This window comes from Gracilinanus agilis, chromosome 1, assembly GCF_016433145.1.
Source record: "Gracilinanus agilis isolate LMUSP501 chromosome 1, AgileGrace, whole genome shotgun sequence".
In the NCBI taxonomy this organism is placed as follows: domain Eukaryota; kingdom Metazoa; phylum Chordata; class Mammalia; order Didelphimorphia; family Didelphidae; genus Gracilinanus; species Gracilinanus agilis.
Genome location: NC_058130.1, coordinates 126,735,205 through 126,760,880, shown reverse-complemented (window position 1 = coordinate 126,760,880; position 25,676 = coordinate 126,735,205). Strand labels below are relative to the sequence as shown.

Here is a 25,676-nt window from a genome sequence, read left to right as displayed (position 1 = left end):
ATATATACATATATATATATTACTATATTAGGCTATTATTGGGGTTTAGCAATGGACCTCCGATTTAGCAATGGACATACTGATTATTATGGGGGCATTCCTAGGTGAAGAAAATACCCTGTAACAATGCAGATCAATGCCTTCTCTGCAACCCAATGTTTTAGAGAGTATCCAAGATCCCTGAGAGATTAAGGGATTTGTTCAATGTTACACATCTAGTAGAAGGTAAGAGTAAAAACTTGAACTCAGATCTTCCTAGTTTGAGAGCAGCTTTCTAGCCATGACATGACTTTGCCTCTTTATATTGTCAGCATTATATTATTCCCCTACTAAAGCCAACTTTAATGCTTCATAGCAGTTGGGGAGGGAACCCTGGGTCCTACAAGTCCATGTAGGTGGAAAGCAAACCAAAAGGTCTTACTAACCTGGAAAGGCTCTTGGTACTGACTTGGCAAATGGTTGGAAGAACTTTCCTCTGAGAACTGCCTCGGCTAAATTCAGAGGTGGTCATTACCAAAAAATTGGCTCTCAAGCAATCAGGGGTTTAAATTTTGGGGCCATGATGACTCCCAGAAACTATCTACTAAAGCACAAAGCATCCACTTTGATGAAATCATGGATATTTAAATGTGGCACAATAAATGGAGCATTAGGTCTACAGTCAGGAAAATGAGTTCAATCCAGTCTCAATTTACTTATTTGTGGAACTCTAGGAAAGTCACCTAACCTTTGCCTGCTTCTGTTTTCTCATCTGTAAAACAGGGATAAGAATAGTACCTACTTGATAGAGTGAATAAGAAGCAAATAACATATTTAAAGTGCTTTACAAGATTTAAAGTGCTATATGGTAACATTATTTCAGAACCACTTAAGCTCTGCTTCGGTTTCTTCATCTGTAAAAATGAAGATAATAAGAAGTTCTATTATGTCACAACAGGGATGCGTGGAGATGAAATGAGATATTTGTGAAGTTTTGGCAACTGTAAATAACAAAATAAATACTATCATCATCATTATCCAGTAGTAGCAGATTGATCCATTGTACTAGCCTACCTAAGGATAGAAACATCTCTAATGTCTAAAGCCCATGTAGAGTAATACTCAAAAAGCCCTTCTTGCTGCTCTGTTCATGGCTGTAGACAAGAAAAAAGCTTCAGTAAGCTTTAATGCTTCAGTGGACCTTCATTTAGTTCTAGTGAAAAAATAAAGTACAATAAAACCTAAAGGATGAGGGATAGGGTTCGGGTTTTCACCTGTGATTTTATTGTTATGGGGAACTCACAACTCAAGTGAAGTCAATGGAAATGTATTAATTATCTACTTATTCTGGGCTAGCCATTACACTAAATGGGAAGGTGTTCCCTGCCCAAAAGGAGCTCATGGTCTAATTACATGGAAACAATATGTAAACAGCTAAATACAAACAAAATATACACAGGATAAATTGAAGACAATCTTAAAGGAAAGGTGCTAGAATTAAAGGGGACAAGGAAAAGCTTCTGGAAGAATGTGGGATTTGGCTGAGGTTTAGAGGAAGCTGGGAGTTCAAGCAAGGAGGAAGGGAATTCTGGGTATGGAGTGTAGCCAGTGAAAATGCCCAGGGCATGTCCCTCTAACAATGCTATTAGCATTTTTTGTTGTTGTTTCAATTTGAGATTCAGAATTGACTAAAACACTGAAAGATTAAGTGATCTTGCCCAAAGTCACACAACCAGAATATATTAGAGATAATATTTCAATATTACATTTCTGTAACAATCATATTCAATATATATAGTGATACATATGCATATATTACTATGTACATAATATTGAGGATGCTAAAAGAAAAAACTCTGTCTTTGATCCTTTTAAAACTTTATTTAAAGAAAAAACCCACTGGAGTTCCCCTAGGCTCAAATTAACTACACCCTTAAACCCTGATCCTCTCAGATTCAAAGTTCCCTTCTACGCCCGAGATTGGTCCTTATATAGACCAATCCCACACTAGGAAGTAGGGGGCGTGGTGTTCCCCCTAGCATGGGATTGGTCCTGAGCAGACCAATCCCATGCCAGGAAATGGGGGTGGGGGGACTGGTGCCTTCCCCAACACGGGATTGGTCCATTCAAGACCAATCCTACACCAGGAAGTAAGGAGGAGGGACTCCTGGGGCACCCTGGGGGATGCAGTTCCCCCAGCCACAACACTTCAAAATCCACAACATACACCATCTTTGTGCATAGGTTATAAGGGCAATTGATATCAGCTAGTTTGTCCATTTAAATTACTATGTATTACTCAAATTCCCTTTCTATTCCCAGAGAATTCACTGATTTAATATGCTTTCCTATCAGTTAGTTTTAAGATTGGAGTTGAATCTATGTGAAAGAAAGGGGAGAACATCTGATTGTGGCACCCTCTAGCCACTCTCCTCTTGGCACTCCTGCCTTTGGGAAGAGTCTTGGGTAATCAATCAAAATGCAGGCCATCAAGGGAAATTGTCCCCACCTTACCTCTAATCAGCTGTCATATTAAGAGTACTTAAAAAACACCTTACCTTCAGCCTTAGAATTGATACTAAATATTAGTTCAAAGGCAGGAGAGTGGTAAGGGTTAGGCAATTGGGATCAAGTGACTTGCCCAGGGTCACACAGCTAGAGAGTGACTGAAGCCTAATTTGAACCAAGGACCTCCTGTCCAGACCTTGTTCTCTATTCACTGAGTCACCTACTTGCCTCAATATTAGGATTTTTTTTTAACACTGAGAATTAAAGTTTAAATTGAAAAAACCTCTGTCCATTCTTACAGTGTCCAGATGGGTTCTCTGGTGCTTGGCTCTATCACTGGAATTACTGAAGGCTTTCTGACATCCTGGATGCTGGCACAGGTATGGTTTCTCTCCTGTGTGGCTTCTTAGGTGAATCTTGAGATTTTCTAGCCTTGAAAAGGCCTTCTTGCAGCCTTCAAACTGGAAAAAAATGTATAATTTTTCAATATTGAGTTGTGAAGGAAATCATAATTTTTATTTCTATTAATCAATTGATCAACCAACAAACATTTATCAAATACTCACTATGTGAAAGGTATTGTATTAGCTTTGCAAGATACAAAGAAAGGCAAGAACACTTCCTAAACTCAAAGTGCTTATATGATTTTTTGAATATGTAAAGATATACTTATTCATTTTAAAAACTATTTTATTTTATTAATTACATGTAATAACAATCTTCCAAATAAGTTTTCTAAAGTTATAGGGTTGAAATTGTCTCCCTACATCCCTTTCCTCCCCCTTTTTGTATCTGGTAAGCAATTTGATCTGGATTATACAGATCATATTTCTATATTGTTCATTTTTTAAGAGAATATGCATATAAAACCAAAATCCCAAAATAAAAACCCAAATAAACTAAAGTTTATTTATTATTTGCATTCCAACTCTAACAGTTATTTTTCTGAAGGGGGATAGCATGCTTTGTCATGAGTCCCTCAGAATTGTGTGATCACTGTATTGCTGAGAATAGCTAAGTCTATCACAACTGATCGTTCCACAATATTGCTATTACTGTGTACAATGTTCTTCTGGTTCTACTTATTTTACTCTGCATCGGTCCATGTAGGTTTTTCCATCTCTTTCTGTGATCATCCTGTTCATCATTTCTTACAGCAAAATAGTATTCCATCACCATCATATATCACAATTTGTTCTGCCATTCCCCAACTGATGGATATCCAAAGAATTTTCAATTCTTTGCTCCACAAAATGCGCGGCCGTAAATATTTTTGTACAAGTAGGTCCTTTCCCCCCTTTATAAAATTTCTCCGGGATACAGATCTAATAATGGCATTACTGGATCAAAGGGTATGTGTGCTTTGTTTTATAGCCCTTTGGGCATAATTCCAAATTGCCCTCCAGAATGGTTGGATCAAAGAGCTTATATTCTAAAGGAGGGAAATAATTCAAGTAAATAGGCAGGTAAGAAATACATAAAGAGTAGATAGAAGGTAGCTTTAGAAGGAAAGGCTCTAGCATCTGGGGGTTTTTAGAAAGATTTCCTATGAAAGGTAGCAATTGAATTGAGTCTTGGAGGAAGCCTTGGATTCCAAGAGGTCCAAGTGAGAAAATAAAGACTGTCAGGGATGGCCATTGCAAAGATAAGGAGATAGGGAGGGTCCTGTGCAAGGTTAGTACTGCTGGATCATAGTGTATATAAATATAAAACTAGAATGACAGAAGGAGGCCAGATTGGGATGGGTTTTGCATGCCAAAGAACTTCCTTTTTGATTCTGGAAAGAATGAGGAGTCCCTGGAGCTTATGGTGCAGGGAACTGAGGATAGATAATATAGTCAAATTTGAACTTTGAGAAAATCATTTCAGCATTTCTATGGAGGACATCTTAGAGTGGGAAGAGACTGAAGGAAGGGGAACTAATTAGGGAACCTTTACAATAATCCAGGTGAGGTATGATGAAGGCTTGAACTCTTAAGTGCTTAATGAATACTAATTGACTGAACAGATCAACCGAGAAGATGGCTGTGTGAGTGGAGTTATGGGAAAATAGTTGACCAATGATGTGAAGACATAAATTATGAGAACTGGCAATTGGGTGGATAGATGGGGTGAATGAGAATAAGGATGACTCTGTGAAAGCCAGAGTAGGGGTGAGAAGGAAGACTATGAACCAGACACTAAATTCATTGAGGAAGGAATGAAAATGGCCTGAGTACTGGCAGACTAAAAAGCAATCAGTCAGCAAAGAAGCATTAGTTTTAAAAACATTTAGATGTTATAGGAACTGCATTTCTCCACCAAATATACATGTCATTTTATGTACCAAATTTGGGTTAGATTTTTGTGATTACTTATGTCAGAGAAAATTAGCTGTGAGCCATCTGGACAAGTTTGTAAAAATACAGTGATGCGTGTCTTAAAGATTTATTAAAAAATTAACACACTTTTCCATTCCCAAATTGGTCTAAATTGAAGGAACCAGGAGAGAAGAAACTTTCTGGTAACTGATAAACTAACAAAAGTCATAGTAATAAATTAGCATAATACAGAACATAGAAGCCCACGGAGCCTCTGTAAAAGGCAGTGTGTATGCCTGCCAGTGCTTCATAGCCATATCATTTCTCTGTGTCTTTGAAAATACCTTTTATATGAAAGCAATATGTCACCGTGTCAAAAAGAAAATATCTGAGAACATGCCACACCTAATAAGATGATCTGGGCTATTCAAAACTATTCTGTGACTAAGACATTTTCAAAACAGGTAATAAATTTGTAAGCTCTGCTGTCAAACTGATAAAACAATATTACAGAAGAGCAGGGGTAGAAATGAAACCTTGAAAATTCAAAAAAACTTCCTCAGTGGAGTGTCAGTAACAGTGCCAGAAATGTTTACTGGATTTAATTTCTAAAATATTCAAGCCATTTTGGTGCTTTTAATTCATAGGATCACAAGACCTAGAGTTAAAAGGGACTTTAGAAATTATTCATTATAATTCCCTTGTTTAACAAAGGAGAAGACAGAGGATCAGGGTGGTAAAGTCACTTATTCAAGGTCATACATGTAATAACTTTACAGAGTTAGATTTCTAAAGACCTTTGATGCCAAATCTAATATTCTATCCATTAAACCATCCAGTTCAATTCAACAAACATTTATTATGTATCTACAAAGCATAGGACAAATTTAATACACACTCTATTCTCAAAGTGGTCCAGTGAATAGAGTGGTTGGCCTTGAGTAAGGAAGACCTGAGTTCCAATATGGCCTGAGACACATTATGCCCTTACGTAAGTGACTTAACCTTTGCCTCCTTTTTCTCAACCATAACATGAGGATAATAACAACAGCTACCTCACCGGATTATTGTATGGATCAAATGAGATAATATATGTAAAGCACTCAGCTCAGTGTCTGGCAGAGAAGAAGCAATATAAAAATGCTCATTTTCGTCCTACCCCAATTCCCCCATCTAAAGGGAAGAAGGATAAATACATAGTTAAATATGATACAAAGGAGAATGAGATAAATATAAAGCACTTTGAACAATTTGAGGGAGAGATTTTTTTGTAAAGGGGGAAAACTTCATAGAAAAAGTGGGTCTTTAAAAAAAATGAGGGACTTCAAACAGGGGAGATGGAAATAGGGAAGGGTAAGTCATTCATGGGAATTGGGAAGGGTAATTCATTCTAGGGATAGGGAATAGCATAAACAACCACAGGGAGGGGAGAGGCATGAGGAAATGGGGGATGGAGAATATATAGAGTGTGTGAAGTGTACAGAAGGCAAAATAATCCTGGAAAGGCAAGGAGAGGCCAGATTCCAGATCTCTGAATTCAGGATCACAAGGGGTATTGAAGAATGACGGAAGCCATGTGCACAAGCATATTGGTACATCAGGAAATTTACTTGGTGAATAGTATGAAAATTTGATTAGAGAAGGGAGATGGAATGGCTGGACAAGTCAACCGTGTTCATCTCAGTTTCCTCATTTGTAAAATGATCTAGAGACAGAAATGGCAACTCATTCTACTATCTCTGCCAAGAAAACCCCAAGTGAGGTTTCCAAGAGTAGGATTGAACTGAACAAGAACAATGGTTGTAATCAGGTCTTAAACATTTAAAGCGCACTTGAATATATAGTTTTCACACTCAACAACCATCTACAAAGATGAAGTGACTTGTAAAATTGAAATAGCTCTTGAGATATAATATCTTCAAAGATTCAAAGCTATTAAGGAGATTCAGCTCTTAAGATCCAAAATGATTCTCACCCAAGGTTAACAGATATAATACACATTCCAGAGAGTAATGCCATTCATTGTATTTCTTTCCTAACTTCAGTGCCTGGTAGAGAATACATTCATGGATGAGGCTATTTTGAAATGATCAAACCTTCTTAATTAAAATCTTGATCTTTAAAGAAAAGGCAACCCACCTCAGTAAGGTGATCCAATAAACCAAACTACTAGCTATTTAAATGCCTGGATTCCACATGCTGAAATATTTAAAGAAATTTATGAAAGCTGTATTTATTTTTGATTGAGAGTTATACTTGTTTCATAGACATATGTTGGTTTATTTCGATTTTGATATTTTGCTTAAAATAATTTCGGTGTTTTCCTGATTTCTCCTTCACATAAGAAAGAACAAATTTAGCCTGAACGGAAGATGATTGCTGATGAAGCCAAAGACTTTTACGACAGAGTGAAAGAAGTACAAGGTTTTTGGCTTCAGGGAGGAGGGCTGATGGAAAGAAAAGTAAAGGGGACATCTCCCCTAGTTTTTTGCAACTGAAAATAAAGGGACTCCCTAATCATTAGGTAAGAGTGTCTTTTTATAAGGTTCTCTCTAAATGACAACTCAGAGCAAACTCCTGGAGCTGAGTTTATTTAACTTGGAATCAGCTAATGAACCACACTTAGGGTTGTACTGAGCCTGTGGTTTCAGGGCATGCCAGACCCGTAGCCTGGTTCCTAGCATGGCTTCTTCTTGGCTGTGGTTCAGTTATGGGGCTCACCTGAGGGCAGGTAGGGCAGGTCCTAGTGCCCATTCCATTCTACATCTTTCCAAAATCTAAGGCAGAGTGAATACTGGATTGGAAGACCAATATATAGCAGTTTGGGGTGACCATAGATAAGTAAGTCAGTATCTCTGAATGTCCTGGAATAACTTAGGCCCTCTGCATCTACTGTGGTGATTCTGAACCTCCATTAAAGATCCAGAACCAATATGATTTCCAGGAGCCCACTTGGCTGGTAATAACCAATGGATAGGCTGATGCTTCCTTGACCTCTCTAGACCTCAATTCAATTATTAGCCAATTGCTTTAAAGCTTACATAATTACTTTCCAATATTGCTGGGATCTCCCAGAATGTTTGCAGAATTCTATTCATTTGCAAATCTTAAATTTTGTTGGTATTGGTAAATTCACTTCAATAGCTCATACATTTGATGACATTTCATAATCTTCAGAGCTCATTCACTAAAATTACCATTTCAGAGAAGTAGTACCAATGATTATCTTGCCAAATTTATAACCAAAGAACTCCGTTTAGTTTCATCAAATGACTTATCCAAGGTCAAAATGACAGAAGATTCTAGTTTTATACCCAAATGTTCATTATTAACTAAAGAATCTTACTCATTTCCTTAGATATTTTCTTACCCATTATTACGATCTTAGGGAAACTGGTAGAGATGAGAGACAAATGGCAGGGAACTGTGGAAAACAAACAGCTCCCCACTCAAAATCAGAAGTGGAAGGAAAAACAAATTCCTGATTCTTATATTTGTTAGTGCCTCTCCTGTCCAGATTAACTTAATAACTTCTATTTATGTATTAGAACTGTACTATATGTATTTAGACTTTGTGTATTTATTTTATGTCTATTTTATATGTCCTTATCTATGTACATGTGTCTCCTAAGAGAATGTGAGGTCCTTGATGGTCAGTTTTTTATGTTCTGATATCTTCCAGCATTAACGTAGTAGATGCTTCATAAATACTTGCTAATTGACTGATAGTTGATTGACAGTAAGACCAGAGAGAATACACTATTCATTAAAATCCTACATTTACTAGGTGTAACAGTGAATATAGAGTGAAATAGAATATATTTAAAAGGTTATACCTGGAAGAAACATTAGGAATCACCTAGATCAGCCCCTTCCTTTTGGTAGGAAAGGAGCATGATGCTCCAGAGAAGTCAAATGATTTGTCAAAAGTCACACAGCAGGGGGGAAGCTGGGTAGCTCAGTGGATTGAGAGCCAGGCCTAGAGACGGGAGGTCCTAGGTTCAAATCCGGCCTCAGACACTTCTATCTGTGTGACCCTGGGCAAGTCACTTGACCCCCATTGCCTACCCTTACCACTCTTCCACCTATAAATCAATACACAGAAGTTAAGGGTTTAAAAAACAACAACAACAAAAAAAAACAAAAAAAAAGTCACACAGCAAGCTAAGAAGAAGGATTAGAACACAAATCTCTTGGTCTGTAAGCCAGTGTTTATGTCTAAAGTATAATACTGTCTCCCCCTTATTTTCAGAAGTGCCTAGTAAAATATATAGTCAAACCTAGAAGACTTAGGAGATAAAGATCATATTCTAGGGTAGAGATGGACAATCTCATTCATCTAATTAGGTCAGATAATCCCCCATTATTCTTTTATAGGTAATTCTAGTGATAGCATATTGCTACTACTGCTCCAACCTGCTCCTTCTAAAAGTGCAGTTAGTCATGTAATCCATAAATTATTGGTTATTGAACTGTTCTCCCAGGTAGTATAAATATGCCCTATGGGTAGCTTTCTAGAGTTTCATTTTAAGTCTAGCTGGAGCATGCTTTTAGCCTTCTCCCTGAGCCTTCCTATTTTCATTGGAGCATCCTTAACCATGGAGAAATAGAGATAAAAAGATAGATATTCTACTTTTCTCCCACCATATTTTATGTTTCCAGGGTTGTAAAAAGATAACCTATCATAAGAGTAAAGCAACTCGTAGTTTTCAAATTGTGGCTTTCTTTGGATATGTAGGCAGACCACCATAATAGAACAATATATGAAGGTTAAAGGTAAGGCTCTAGAGTACTTTCAAGATGATTTGTGCCCAAAAAGGAATATAAACAATATAGTTGAGAACTTTTTTGATTGGAAAAAAGGAATGACAGGGTAGGCCAGTGGCTGGAAAGGTAGATCTAGAGATAGGAGATTCTGGGTTCAAATGGGAACTTTGGGCATTTCCTAGACCTGGGGAAAGTAACTTAATCCCCATCATCTAGCCCTTAGCACTCTTCTGCCTAGTAACCAAAGCACACTATTGATTCTAAGATGGAAGATAAGGATTAAAAAAAAAAAAAAAAGGATGACTTAGCCAGGTAGCAAGAATGAGAGACCACAGGATAGAGAGCTGAAATCCTGTTTTGGTACTCCCCCTCCCACTCCCAAATAAAAGAACCTGAGGAGTCATAAGTCTTGGGTGGAAGTGGCTTTATGGAAAGACATAGATAAGAATGGCAAAGGATAGGAAGGGGTGGAGAGAGAACCATCTGAATGGTTAAATGGAGTCTTCATGCAGCTGAAATCATTGATCAATTTAAATTTCCTAGAAAATAAGGAAACAAAAATTCCCTGGTTTTTGAAATATCAAATGAATCTTCATTTTGAAAAGGAGACAACAAATAAACAAACAAAAAAAAACCCCAAGAAACCTCTGGCACAGTAATTCTATATAGCTGTTTTTAAATCACAAGATTTAATTAAAAGTACAACTTCCTCAGCCTTCAGAAATCTGCTAGCTTGTAATGCTTTGCTAATTTTTTGGACTATTTCTTGTTTAAAGAATCAAAAGCGGGGCTATAATCATCTTCTATATATATATTGGCTTGATTACAGATCGTTGACATTAAGTGGCATTAAGATGACCTTTGAAATATTACTTTCCCTTTCTATTAGAGGCTTTTGTGTAAGGTACTGAAAATGAAAGGCTCATTAGACACCATTAAAATAGGATTTATTCCATATGTGTAACCAATAATCAAGGGAAATATTACTCCCTCCCCTAATCAGCTACTTAGTCTACTGAGAAGCATAAGTGCGCACCCCAAGTACTAATAACAGAAACCATTTCCTGATCAGGTTTCCATAGCATCTGTAATGTCAACAGACCAAAGGCAGAGGGGATTCTATGATACTGGACATTTTTAATATACATTTGAATTCAATTAAGGCGCCAATGTTTATGACCCTTAGCAGTCTGAGCTTTTACAATTTCATCAGTCAAGTTCAATTAATCCCATTAGTGTTAGCTGGTTGTGTGGCACAAGTTGCTGGCTGATGAATTATGTGCTCACTTACATCTCATGTATGACCACTGAAAGAGAGGGCTGAGAGGCATTAGTGTAAAGGTCAGCAAACATTTTTAATGCTGTGCATATAATCACAGTAAATCCAAGACTTCTCCACTAAGATTTCTAGGGGGAATAATTCTGTGATTTGAGGGACTCTTAGGATGGAAATGAAAATATAAGGTTCATCATTCTCCTGTAGATGTACAGACATAGAGACAAAACATTAGGGATGAAACCTGAGAGGGGGCACTCAGGGATCAAAATCTGAAGATCTAGCACATGAATTCACCTGTTGATCAATTTTTTGAACAGGACTACAAGGAAACAGCCATGTTATAGAGCCTGGGAGCACTAGGGTTAGGGCTCAGAGTGGGAAATTTAGAGGATATATATTTCAATTTTGAGATCCTAACTCAAGTAACTAGATTTTCTTCCTATGCAACTAACTTAGACTTAATTACTTTTTGTATTATTTTATCATGAATTACAAAGTTGATTCAAGGGTACATTTAGCGTTCTTTACCCAGTCATGGCTGATTGTCATGGGTAGAAGATGCCTTGGTATCAAAAATGCTAGTGGAGAAAGCTCCCATCTTGAAAAAGATCAAAGAAAAAAGGAAAAAGACTCACAGGTACAAAAATATTTATAGCAGCTCTTTTTGTAATTTCAAAGAACTGGAAACTGAGGGAATGCCCATCAATTGGGGAATGGTTGAGCAAATTGTGGTATATGACCGGTGATGGAATACTATTGTGCTTTAAGAAAAGACTATCAAGATGTTTTCAGAAAAACCTGGGAAGACATAGGAACTCATGTAAAGTGAAGTGAGCAGAACCATTGTACACCGTAACAGCAGTAGCGTGATGATGATCACCTGTCAAAGATTTAGTTACTCTGATCAAAATAATGATCTATGACAATACCAAAGGGACTGGGCGAGGGAGATATTGGGAAGAACAAGTAGCAGTACCATGATTCAGAGAGGCTGCTTCTGTCCTGATATTTCTTCAGCAGCAACATGTACTTGGTAAATTCTGAGGGCTGGTGGAGGCTTTCTGAGGAGAGGAACAGCTATCTGTCCTCATCCCTGGCCCTGCCAGTATGCCCTCCAGACATGCAAGCATTGCCATCTGACCTTCCAATACACCTCAGGATCCTCCTGCAATGCTCTCAGGCCTGAAGCTCAACTTTCCTGTGTTGTCTCCCACAATTAGAAAGTGTGTTCTTGAAAGTAAGTACTGACCTGCTTTTTCAATCTGCATCCCTAGAACCTAGCATAGTATTTGGTACATCACTATGTGTTAATAAGTTACTTATTACACATTTAATAAAGACTTTTTTTTCTTTCCTTCTTGCGAAGATGGAATAAGAGTACATAGAAGCTCCTTATAACCCCGCTCTCCCACCTTTCATTTCCAGGATAAGCTGTCAATCAACATTAATCCAGTTAGACCTGGATAATAACCAATCAAAGCTATTATTCAATTTGATTGCCCTGTGATTGATTGAAAGTTTAATCAACTGAAGAGATGGGTAGAAAGTGAGGGTACAGATTTATCATCCTACTTTTTAATGTACTCCATAATTTTTTATTTTACTACAGACTGCTTTAGTTCACTGAGAAGCATAAGTGTTTAATACAAGTACTTATAAAAGCAACTCTCTCCCGATCAAGTTTCCAAAACATCTCCCATATGTGGCACTGATAGTGAATGACTTCTAGTAAATATGAGGTCATATCTGTAGCTAAAATTTGGTATAAAGTGTGACCAATGCGACAAGACAACAAAACAAAGAAGAATCCCACACTTCTTAATATATTTTTGGCAAGTCTTGTCCTTAAAAGTCATGTCAAGCACTTTGAAATGCCCCACATGAGTATGAGTTGGGAAGATGCCAGACAGCGTTGCCTAGAAAAGAGGAAGAAAAAGACATGGAAACGAAACAGGAAGATTCTAAAGGAGCATTTCAGTTGTTTGCTTTTGTTTCTTAATCAGTATTCTTTGCTTCATGACATATGGTTTGGCTGGTTTCTACTTAGTCGTTTCTGTTCCTAATGCATTCAGATCAGTCTTAGACTCTTGAGAAAATCTTAACATGATACCATATTAATTTGTTGAAAGTGCTACATGAGGGGTGAAAAAAGAAAATCATTCAACTAATTCTAGGCTTTTAAGAATATCTCAATTCATATATTCATTACAGTAAGTGATGTTCCACTTTGTATTTTCTTCCCAACTGTTAATTCCACAGTGAGAATGGGGGGTTTGGGGGAGGGGGAAGATGAAGTACCCTATATACTCTCTCGTGTTTTGTATAGTCCCGAGACTTCACTAATCCCTTCATCCATTTGGTCCAATTCCTTCTGCCAGTGTTTCACCAAGCTCCCATGATTTTCTTTCCTTTATCCCTGTAATTCTTGGGTCATACTTGATCATGAAGAAATAATGAGAAAGAAGGGTCCTTAAAGGTCATTTTTTCCAACTTTTCCATTGCAGATATGGGAGATGAAAGTCAGAGATTTGGGGTTAGTTAGCCCAAGATTAGTTTCCTGGGTCCTCCCTTGAGTAATGAAAGTGAAGGAAAACTTCCCTTCATTTTTAACAACAATGAGAGGTTCTAGACAACAATCTGGAACTATGCCCCAAAGGGTATAAAACTACATATTGGGGGCAATTAGGTGACTCAGTACATTGAGAGATAGGCCTAGAGATGGAAAATGCTGGGTTCAAACGTGGCCTCAGACACTTCCCAGCTGTGTGACCCTGGGCAAGTCACTTAACTCCCATTGTCTAGACTTTACCAATGTTCTGTCTTAGAACCAATACTTAATATTAATTCCAAGATGGAAAGTAAGGTATTTTTAAAATTACTTCATATATTTTGACCCAGTAATATACCTAATAGGTTGTATTCCAAAGAGATCAACTGTCAAAGACTTAGTTACTCTGATCAATACAGTAATCCATGACATCACCTTATGACTTATGATGAAAAATGCTATCCATTTCCAGAGAGAGAGAAAACTGGTTAACTCAGAATGTATCTTGAAACACATTTTTTTCACTTTATCTTTTTTTTGCTCCTCTCCCCAACAAGTAGCTAATATGGAAATATATTTTCCATGATTGTATACATGTAATAATTATCCTGTTGTTTGTCTTTTTAAAGGATGGGAGTGAGTGGCTATAGGGAAGGAGAGAATTTGGAACTCAAAAATTTTAAAAAGAAATAAACAAAAACAGTGAAAGTTTTGACAGGGAAGCCTTGGTCATAGCTCTAGAATCAAAAGGAAGCCATCTGGTTTAACTCTTTCATTTTACCCATGAAGAAAATGAAGCCTACAAGGGTTAAATCACTTGACTGAAATCGTAAACGTAGTAAGCATCAAAGGGAATTTGAAGCCAAGTCCTTTCATTCCACTGTCCCATGAAGAGTGTCAGAATCTTCCCACTCTAAGAAGTCAACACACCAAAGCTGTGATTAGTTAAAGGAGCCAAGAATATAAGCAGAATTGCAATTTGTACTTTCAAACAGCACCTTTCTGTTTCCAAGGTATTCTTTGTGGTGGTGGCAGCAGGAGAGGGGAAGAGGATATAACACCTCTTGGCCTCAATTAGTCAGCCACTTTAGCTCATGCCATGCATTTGGCATTCCAAAGTGGCAAAGAGTCTTGATTCATCCTGATTTTCTGGAAGTATTAAAGTTTTGTGGGATTAATATAAAACCCCCTCTGTAATGTTTTCCTAAATTGCAATAAAGAAATTATAGTTTCTGTGTTTTTCTTTTACTACGGCGTGCAAATTAAAGCCATTAACTAGCTCATAAATACAATTTCCTGGCTCATTGCACTCCTTGATTTTGATTAAGAATTCTGGATAACACAAAGGTTACCTAACTAAGCATTTACTGTACTCTGCAATGCTAGAGTTGTTTGTCAAGGGAATCTATTGATGGATATAAAGCAGATACAGCAAAATTAATGTACCTTAGACATTTTTAAAGAATGCCATTTGACATTTAAAATAAAAAGAGTAACATGCAAGAGGTATCTTAATGTCCTTTGTAGCATATTGAAGTTCTGATATAGCTTCATTTTTGTGTGTGTATATTTTTGTGTTTTTTTCCTGAGCTGATGTGAATGGCATGTGGATGGTGTATGGAGGGGAATGCATCTGCAAATTCAAGATTGTAAGTTGGATTTTCTATGTGAATCTGAGAGGGCATTTCAGAGATGCAACAGTTCTGGAGATGTGCTTATCTCCCACCTGCTGTCAGTGGGTTAGACTTAAGGCAGTCAAGTAGTGCCCTCTCCTTTGGATAAGAAAACCACATAGGTAAACCAAGCTTCCTCAGAATAACAGTGTCCTAGCTATGAGGTTTGGGCAACCCCTACCACACTGATGAGTGTTATTTTGATTTGTTGTTATTCATTTGGTTCAATTGTATCCTTCTCTTCATGAGCTCATTTGGGATTTTCTTGGCAAAGATACCTGGAGTGGTTTTCCATTTCCTTCTCTAACTCATTTTACATATAGAGAAACTGAGGCAAAGAGAATTAAGTGACTTGCTCAGGGACCTAGAGTTAATAAGTATATGAGGCCAGATTTGAACTCAGGAAGATGAGTCTTTCTGACTCCAGGCCAGGCACTCTTATCTACTGCACCACCTAGCTGCCAGTGTGCCAGGGTATTATATTGGAAAGAACATTGTATTTGGTGTCAGGTGTGGATTAAAATCCTAAATCTGTTCCTTATTCTTTGTGTGGCCCTATCTAAGTCGTATAAAACTTTAGACCTCAGTTTCCTCATAGGTAAAATGATCATTCTGGGTCAGATAGCTTCTCAGATATATTCCAGTCGTAAGTCTTTTGGTTTTGTGACTAACATGTTGAATCAAGAAAAAAATTCAAAAGATTATGAATGCATTTGTGTTGGAATGAATGAGGTAACTAGAGGAAAATGAAATATAATCAAGGGCCACTTATTCCCAATTGAAAAAAAAATTGTCCACATGACCACTTTAGAGATTTTTGATGATCTATCTCATGACCCTTTATGCTCATATATTATCCCAAATATTATATACTTTTGTCCTTCCCTATATCCCAGGTCTTTCAAAATAATATTCAATAGGATTCCAGTAATAATTCCATAATAATTCAACAAGATTCCAAAAATAATTCAAGGCTGGGAGAAGGGAGAGAGAAATCTTCAAAAAGGGTTTTTGGTGTCACTACTTCAATGGTTCTGCAGTAACACTGATACCTTCTACAACAGAGCAGATCACAGTCATCTATTTCATGACATCCTGTGTGATGTGTGTGTGTGGGTCCAATGTCTTCTCCTAAATCCTTCACGGGACCTACTCAATGTCTCAGGGATCTGCCTCTCATTTGCTTTTGTTTCCAGATATTTTTAATAAAAACATAATATAGTTTTTCAAGGGAATTCAGCCCTTTTTCCTCACATTCGATTTTGGGACCAGTTCATTGTCCCTTCGTATTGCCTATCTAATATGTTATAATATATCTTTCACAAAACCTTGTATGGGCAACTAAGTGGGAGAAAAATTGGAAGAAAAGAGAGAAAAGATCAGAAAAAGAGTAAAAGAGAAAGATGCCTAACTAGACTCTCTCCTTCCAAGGCTCACAATTTTTCAATCTAATGTTTCCTAGATTTCCTAATGAAATGGGGCCAGATATCCCTGAACATGACATCCACTATTCATCAACACAAAAGCTATAGAAAATATTTATGGGCTTTAAATGCTAGATTTTCGTGATGTAAAATTAGTGAATGTTATACATTTAACTATTTTAGTAGTTACTCATGTGGGAAAACAATACTAATAGCAACATATGGTTGAAATTTTTTTTTTTTGTTGATGCCATATATTAACTTCTTCATTGATGTTCTGAGAATTTTGTAGAAATGCTGATGGACTGAATGAACCATTTCACTTCCACACCCTTTCTTAACTTGAACTAAAATATATACATTTCTATGGAGAACATTTTAAATCAGCAATACCTTGAGATATGTGCCCTCTTGTTTACATCCAGAAAACAAACACTCCCAAATAATTCTTCTAAAACTGGGCTAACGGTTTGTTTTGCTTTCTCAAATGTTCTAAGACAGATAGGCTGAACCCTCTTCCCTTGTAATCTAGGACGAAAAGAGCCCCATTAGAGCACATGAGAATGTCCATGGCCAGCCTCCTTTTGCAAAGAAGGTTAGTCTTGGAGCCTGATGTGCCACTTGCCTCAGGTCAGGCTATTTCCATAAGTCATGCCATGACAAGAGCCAGGACACCATGCGTCTGCTTGCTGTGCTGTGGTTAGGAACTCCAGAGGGGGCCACCGTTTAGGATCAATCCTGGGGGATCCTAATTATGTCTTTTCCCTCAGGGTTGGCATGCTCAGAACACTCAAGTTACCACCAAGGCCTTGGGTTTGCCCTTTCCAACTGTGGCACTTAGCTGGTGTACTCCCAGATGGAAAGGGTCATTAGAGCCCATCAATTCCTTGCCCTTGAAGCTGAGAAATGCCACCACAAATCAGCAATTTTATTAAGAATTGGCATCCTTGGTTCTATGTAGTTAAGCAATGCTGAGATGAGTTCCCTGGGATGGATGCTGAATTCTGTCATCTCCGATGGTGAAATTATCTGTGGATTTCAACAGAATGTATGCTAACATATATCCAGCAACATAAACCATGGAGGCAAACTGTTTTAATCAATTTACTTAATCTTATCAGAAACACGGGGTGCAACTCTCTGCATATGTGCCTGCAAATCCCCCCATGGGCACCCATTTTTAACACTTAGACACCCACATGCCCATCCCCCGAACCATCCATGAACACACATAGAATGCAGAATTAGTATGTGTGTTTAAAATCTGTGAGTGTGGTTGCATAGGCAAGCAGGGATTTGCCAAGTGAGAAAGGAAACACACACAGAGAGAATAATTTATCATTAATTGGCCTACACTGAGTTAATTCCAAAAAATGCTGAACACAGTACATGGTGTCTGTTAATGGCTTTTGCCACTTAAGGCCTGGCCCTGGGAACTTTTGGAAAGGATGCAAGTGGGCAGGAAAGACGGGATTAAAAAAATTGTATCTAAACCTACTTTTATTTACAAATGTAAAATTTCCATCACTGCAACATGGGTAGAAAGGATTATGGAAATGTTTTCTTGACCTTGTACTTTCCTGGCTAAAACTTCCTGGATTTTTATTATGTTCTACATAGAGATATTATTCTATATATCTTTTCGCAGATCATCTGAAATTGGCTGAATTTTTTGAAACAAGTTGGAAAATATTTGAACTTGATCCTAAAATTGAGCCTCACTCAAAACTTCCATTAGCTTTCTCTGCCATCACAAATTTATGTGCACTCCTCACAATTCTACCCAGGCTGTGGTCCAGATTGCAGGTTTACCTCTCGTTTATTAAAAGTCTTTGTGACAACCCACAACGACCCTTAGAACCTTTCACTGTCTCCTCAGATCTCCCGTCTCATTGCTTTTCTTCTCTTTCATCCCTGACATTGTCTCAATAGTCTTCCCAAAGACAAGCATATCCTACTTTGCTCCCCCCACCTCACCTGGATACAATTATAAGATTTCCTTTCAATTCCTGAATTTCAGTCTTTTTTTTAAACCACCCCCTCTATATCCTAGATGTTGAAACATTTTTTCTCTCTCCTCTCATTCTTCTCAATTTTTTTCACCTTGCTCTTTTCTCCCATAAACCCACAGACCATTTTTCTCTAAAAAACTATCAATAGACTCAACAGCTCTGGATCATTGGCATTTTGTTTCAGTCCAGTGGAGTGATCGGTTGACACATATTTCTCCTTTTCTGGTTTGAATTCCTGCCACTCGTAGGGATTAGAGATTTAGAACTGGAAGGGAACTTTGAGATCATTGTGTTCAACTACTCCATTTTACAGATAAAGAAACTGAGGTTAAGAGGTTTCTCCAGGGTTGTATAGTAAGTATAAGAGGCAGGATTCAAACCTACATCCTTCTGACTTCTGGTCCAACCCTCTAGCCACTCAGCCACATTTGCCTCCTTTCCAAAATTTTATCTTTCCTAAGGTCTTTCAGGCATCTAACAGCTGCATGCCTTTTCTCCTTAATCACTCCCGTCTAACAATTTCTATCTCCTCTAACTTAGAATGGGCCTAAGTGATATTCCATACATCCTAAGGATGACTATATCAACTAAAATTCTCCCAAAATGTAAGGGTAGATATAGTTGAGCAGTTGTGTGTGTGTGCCATCTAGCAGGGTCTTGGTGTCTTGGGTGCAAAAGATGGTTGACTGGATTTTTTTTAAAGAGGTAGCTGGGTTACTTATTCCCGTCTCTCCTTTTACATTTTATGTTTAGTTTTCTTTCTTTGAGAGGATTTATAGCTCACAAATGGAGGTAGATTATAAAATAAGAGGAAAATACTTGGAAAACTAGACTTATTTTTTATTGTTAATTCTATTTCTTTTAGATGGGGGATTAAAAAAAGTATAGTTTGGATACATTGCAAGAGGCAATGATCCTAAATGACATTAACAATTTTCTCCAAATTGAAATTATACAGGAGAATCCCTGGAAATGGCAAAAACTACTATAAGCCCTTTTTTTTCCTGGCAAAATCATTCTCTTCAATGATTGCAGTCCCCCAGTTTCAATGCAAAACAATCCAGCTAATTATTCCCACAGTGTCTAGCACTATGTGGTAGGTTAATGTGAGCAAAGAACCCATCTCCTGATTCTCCCTAAGGGTCAAGCCCACATTTATTGAAGTGCTTTGAGTTCCTGTAGTATGTTCAACCATAAACTGAAATACCACCCAGTAAGAACCTTTCCCTCTTCCAACAAAGGTAAGCTGCCTCAAAATTCACCACAAAGACCATGCTCAAAAACAAAATACATGAATATACTATTTATATATTTGTGATTGTCTCTGCTGTCCTTTAAAGATAATAAAGGCATGGATGGGGAAAATGATGAAGAAATAATTTCCTAAAAATCATATCATCATAGGTTGCAGGCTATCTAGTCTGAATTAGTAAACGGAGGCCCAAGGAGGTTGATGAGTTGCCTATGGTCAGTTGGGTAGCCAATTTTAGAGGTGGCATCTGACCTCAGTAAATAGGACTCTAGAGTCAAAGCCCTTTCTCTTGCACCATGCTGATGTTCATTCGTTTCAGGCATGCCCGACTCTTTCTGACCCAAGTTGGGATTATCTTGGTAGATCTACAGGAGTGGTTTGCCATTTCCTTCTCCAGTTCATTTTATAGGTGAGGAAACTGAGGCAAAGAGGGTTACATGACTTTGCCAAGGTCACACAGCTAATAAGTGTCTGAGACCAGATTTGAACTCAGGAAGATGAGTCTTCCTGTTTCTAGGCTCAGCATTTGATCCACTATGACATCATATTGCTTCTCTAAAGCACAAATGGGGCCATTTTTGTATCTTCATAACACCTAGCCTAGGGTTTCTGCACTAAATAGGTATTCAGTGAATAAGTGAATTTTGTGTTTGGTCCAGACCTGTAATTTCATTGGCATAGGAAACTCCTCAATCTGGAAACTCCTGCTCCCAATGCAGATTGCAGCTAATGTTCTGCAATTTATAGTCTCTCAGAGCTGCCTGAGGAAACCAAGAATTTACCCAGCCCAGGATCACAAGGCCAGCGTGGTGTCAGAAACAGGACTTTAGGTCAGACATTCCTGACTTTCAGGCCAACTCTATTCTGCCTGAATGAATAAATATTAGTTGGCCTGATGGAACCAACATGGAATGAAAATCTGCTAGATGAAGACAGAAAAACTGGAATCATGTTATCATTTCCTTTAGTTGGGAAAAAGTACCTCACCTTTTCTGGGTTGTATTCTCTTATTTTTCCAGTATTTCCCAATATATTACATTTATTACTATATTTAATATGGCTCATATGTGGCTATTTTGCCAGAATTTTAATTCTGGGAAGATGAGGTTTTTCATCACACTTAAATCTATGAGAAACTCACTCAAGACTTCCCCAAGATGAAAGTCCTGTCCTGGTTCCCCTCCCCTAATTTGCCAGTTCTGCTTGACATCTTCTGATTAGAGTTAAAGCCTTGATAAAAACAGAATTTTTTTACTCTGGGAACAGAAACCTTATTCTTATTAAATCATTTGTATACAATTGAATCTTTTACATCTGGGTGGGGCCCAGCAGGTCTCAGAATTGTATTTTTCTTTTCTTTCCTTCTTTTGGCTTATTTCCTACCATAAAATTTCAATTCAGTTCCACAAACATTTATTAAATGTGTCACTTTCCACATGTGCAAATGAGTGGGTTGGACATGAGACTTTCTAGGGTCCCATCCAATTCTCAATCACGATCCTATGACCCATGTTAGGGGCCGGGGATACAGAAATAGAAATATTACACGTTGCTCTCAATTTCAAAAAGGTTGGGCTTTATGGTGGGGGGCAGTAGAATAAATGCTAGATTCATGAATTAGAAATACTTAGGTTCAAATTCTGTTTTAGGGGCTCACTAGTATAATCTTGGGTAAGTTGCTTTATTGGTCCCCTATTTTCCACTGGAAATAAAATGAGGGTTTGGACAAAATGGGGTCTAGAGTTCTTTCCAGTGCTAAAACTTTTATATTATGTAACTTGGTTTTAGTGCAGGCACAGGTCATCTAAGATAGAGGTGCTTCTGGGAGAATACGTTCCTCTACTATGGAGTAGCCTCTTTCCATTAGCTGTGTTAGGGTTAGGGAACAGGCATAGTGCTATAGGGGATGAAATCTTGTTTACCCAGGGATGGGTACTGAGACTCTCTCAGGTGGCTGTCAGCTTTATCAAAATCCTGTGCTTTAATAACCTATGATCTACTATTAAAAGACTCTATGCTAGGTGCTGAGAGCATGGCAATTGGGACTTGGGACTTGGTGGACTCATGCTATAGAAGAACTGAGTTATACTGCGACTATTTCCCCTGCCCTCTCCAGAGATGGAAGTGCTAAAAGGAAGGATTGGCTCTCAGTTATTGGGAGAGAGGTTGGTGTTTTTCTTCTTGCTGTACCTTTGTGGCAAATATTCTTTTGTAAAAAGTGAATCTGGCTGTTAGGTGGTTAAATGGAATAGGGTATTCCATTCTCCCTAAAACTGAGAGAATGAAAGGGCTTGAACCAATGACAAGAGACTAGACTTCCCTGAGCCACCTTAAGGATACCAGAGAAAACTGGGATGAAACATAACAAAGCTGGCTTCCAGGCATTGGAACCAGGATAAAGAGCCTCAGCATCCTTCTCTGGGTAAACAAGATTTTCATCCCCTGTAGCACTATGCCCATCCCCTAACCCTAACACAGCTGGAAAGAGAGAAAGACTGTTTCTAGTCTGGTAGTTGTAAAGACAACACTAACATCTGTTATTAAGTATTGAGATTGCCGTGGAGTACAAATGAGATAAATGAGAAAGGTGCTTTGCAAACTATAAAATGAAATATGAATTCCAGTTATTTTTATAATAAAAGTTAGCATTTGTATAATTATTTAGGGTTTGCTAAGTGATTTATATATATTAGGTTATTTGATGCAGTGACTATTATCCCCATTTTATAGGTGAGGAAACTTTGGCACAGAGAAATGAATTGACTTGCCCAGAGCTTAGTCAGGATTAGAACTCAAAACTTTCTGACTTCTTCAAGTAGAGTACTCTGCTCTATCCATTGTACCACCTAATTACCTACATGAATTTCACAGATGAAAATTTTTGTTTAGCCATACATAGTGTGGCACAAAACTATATACCAACCTCTGGACTGGACATAGCACATGTGGTTTGTCTTTCTCACTATTTATTTTCTTTTTGATTCTCTTATCTCCCACTACATTTTTTTTGCTCTTATTCTCCTTCCTTTTCAGACCCCTGCAATGGTAATTGAGCCTACTGATATAAGTTAAGAACCCCTGGGCCTTGCCATCTGTCCTGCAACGGGATTTTCATTTATGTGCTTTCTCTCCCAATTAGAGTGGTATGAACTGGTTGAGAGCAGGGACTGTCTCTCTTTTAATATTTAGCATACTTGGCACCTAGGAAATGCTTAATAAATGCTTTTTTTTGATACATTCATTTGTCTCCCATGTTAATTTGCTTGTACAGTCCTAAATTCTGGTAGTGTGAAAATGAAAGAACATGCTTCTTCTCTGTCCCACCCCTAGAAAATAAATTATTATTTTAAAACTTTTAAAAGCTGTTTTTTTTTAAGATGTTTTCCTCCTCTTCTTCTTAGTCTTCTCATTGAATTTACTCCCTCCTAAACTGAACAGTGCTCCATCAAAAGAGGAATAAAAAGAATAATAAAGGCTGGGTGGGGCTGTAGAGATCAGACAGGTTGGTCAAGAAAAGAAAGAGGGAGAAAGAATGCATAAATGAAGCCCTCTGTCATTTCCAAATGCTATATGAAATGCAAATGTTTTCTAGGTTCCAACTGCACAGACATAAATATCTCAACCCGTTTTGACAAAGCTATCCTACAGGGAGATGAAGAAATAGCTAAGCTGCATACATATGGTGCAATCATTCTGAGCAATAAGTGACAATGGGCTTGACTTTACAGTAATCTGAAAATTCAAATCCCAATTATTTCAGCTGTTCTGTAAATAATATAGAAGAGTATTGGTACCAGAGTAACTTTGGGACATGTATTAGTAAACCGATTGTCTTATGATTTATAGAGCCACTTCTTTTCTCCTTGAGGAAAGAAGGCTTTTCTTAAATTAAGAAAAAATAGCCATCCTGAGCCCCAGCCAAGAACAAAATGAAATTGGGGGATGTTGCTTTTGATCTTCCAAGAGTAGTTATTTAGTGAAAGAATTCATGCTGGAAAACAGAGAAACATGACCAGAGACATGAGTTCAGAGCCCGGAAAAATCCTGTCCTTGGCAGTTGTCCTTAAATTAAAAAAAGAAGATGGTCCTCCACAGCTCCAAATTTCATGGCAATTTGGAACTGACTTCTAATGAAAGGCATCAGCAGCTTCAAACCCCTTCTCAGAACACAGAAGCCCCACCAGTAATTGCCTGAATTATCTATTTAGATATGCAAATTAGTCTCAAACTTGAAATGATCCAGGCCATTTCAAGGCAGAGCCTATGGAGAAAATGACCTTAAAAAAAAAAAATAAAAGAATCCTTCCTGGAGTCTATGTTAGATTTCATACTACCTGGGGACACAGCGAAGGAAGGAGGAAACAACTCAAGAAAGAGAGAAATAATTCTTTCCATTTCAGGGTATAGAATGTTGCAGGATGGCAATCGTTCCTTTTAGTGAGATGGGAATGGGGATGGGCTTTTAACAATGAATTTGCTTTTATTGTTTTCACCATGCCTCAAACTTTACTGAGTTGTTCTGGACTCCCACATACTGAGCATTGAGTCTGATGTGGATAATTGAATTCTTCAATGGGTTTTAATTAAATATATCTAATTAAATGCCAGTTTGAGGCTTGCTAAATGGCTCAAAGTATGCACTTCTTTACCCAGAAGTCAGAGAGACCTGAGTTCAAATTCAACCTCCATCAATTACTAGTTGTGTAACCTCAGACAACTTATTTAGCCTATCTGGATCTTGGATCCCTCATCTGTAAAATTGGGATAATGACAGCACCTACCCCTCAGGGTTTTTGGTAAGTTCAAATGAGATAATATTTGTAAAATGTTTTATAAACAAAGTACTGCATAATGATAGCTGTTATTATCATTTGACCCAGTGATTCTGCCTTTTCCTCAGACTTTTTCCTCCACAAATCAACATGTTTATTAATCATCTACTATTAACAAGCATGCCTTAGATTTACGTAGCTTTTTACAGTTTACAAGATATTGTACTTTTCTGTCTGTTTCTTCATTTGACTGGAGAACAACCTTTTGAGTTAAGAGAGAGATTATTATTTTCTCTTTACAAATGTGAAAACTGTGCTGCCCCCAATCACAGAGCTAATGAGTGGCAGCACCAAAACATGAAATACTTCTAGCCTGATGTTCTTTCTATTACAAGACCCTGAAAGAAAAGAGCTATGCTCAGAAGTGTGGTGAAGCCAACTCCTCCAGGTCCTAGGAGAACCCACTTTAAATTTTCAGTGTGAACATTTGCTCAGAAATCTCAGAAATCCAATAAATCAGAGCTTGGTTTATTATTATGTTGATTGTCTGGACTGAAGAAAGTTAATAATGCAGATTAAACTTAAAAGTGTGTGAATGCATCTGTTTTCCACCTTCCCCCTCACCGAAAAACATTTAACAAACCCAAGGGCAATCAGAGGAGCTTTCTTCATCTCCTACATTTGATTCCACCTCTGATTTTGGGCAGGTCACTTATTTTCCCTGTGTCTCATAAACTTCCCTGGGTCTCAGTTTCCTCAACTACAAAACAAGAGGGTTGAACTAGATGGCTTCTGGGGTCCCTTCCAATTCTAATTCTATGATCCTATGATCAATCTCTAGTTAGATTCCCCAAGGTGGGGGTAGAGAAAGATAAGGGCTAGAAAGTTGTATAAATATTGTCTAACTTGAATGAGGTGATCAACTTCATTTTTCCCCAATTTTGGAACTCTTTACATATCATTAAATCCAAATACTAAAAGAATGAACTCTACCTGTATAATTTTCTTTATTAAGGATTTAGAGAGGGAAAAGTAACTTAGTGGGTAGGGAGTTCATTATTATCATTCATCCTTCCTTTTGAAGAGGACCAGTGACATCATGGGGTGATAGCTTAACTCGTGAATCGGATTTAACTGAGGCAGAATTACAGAAAGTTGTCAG

The 25,676-nt window shown here is 37.7% G+C and overlaps 1 protein-coding gene across 1 annotated transcript in view; it reads right to left on the bottom strand.

The window, feature by feature from the left end:
- Positions 1-25,676, bottom strand: part of GLIS3 (GLIS family zinc finger 3) — a 407,867-nt gene that overhangs the window by 150,082 nt on the left and 232,109 nt on the right. The window contains exon 3 of the mRNA XM_044677238.1: positions 2,787-2,948. Within this exon, the coding sequence (XP_044533173.1) occupies positions 2,787-2,948 (162 nt within the window). The remainder of the gene's footprint in view (positions 1-2,786; positions 2,949-25,676) is intronic.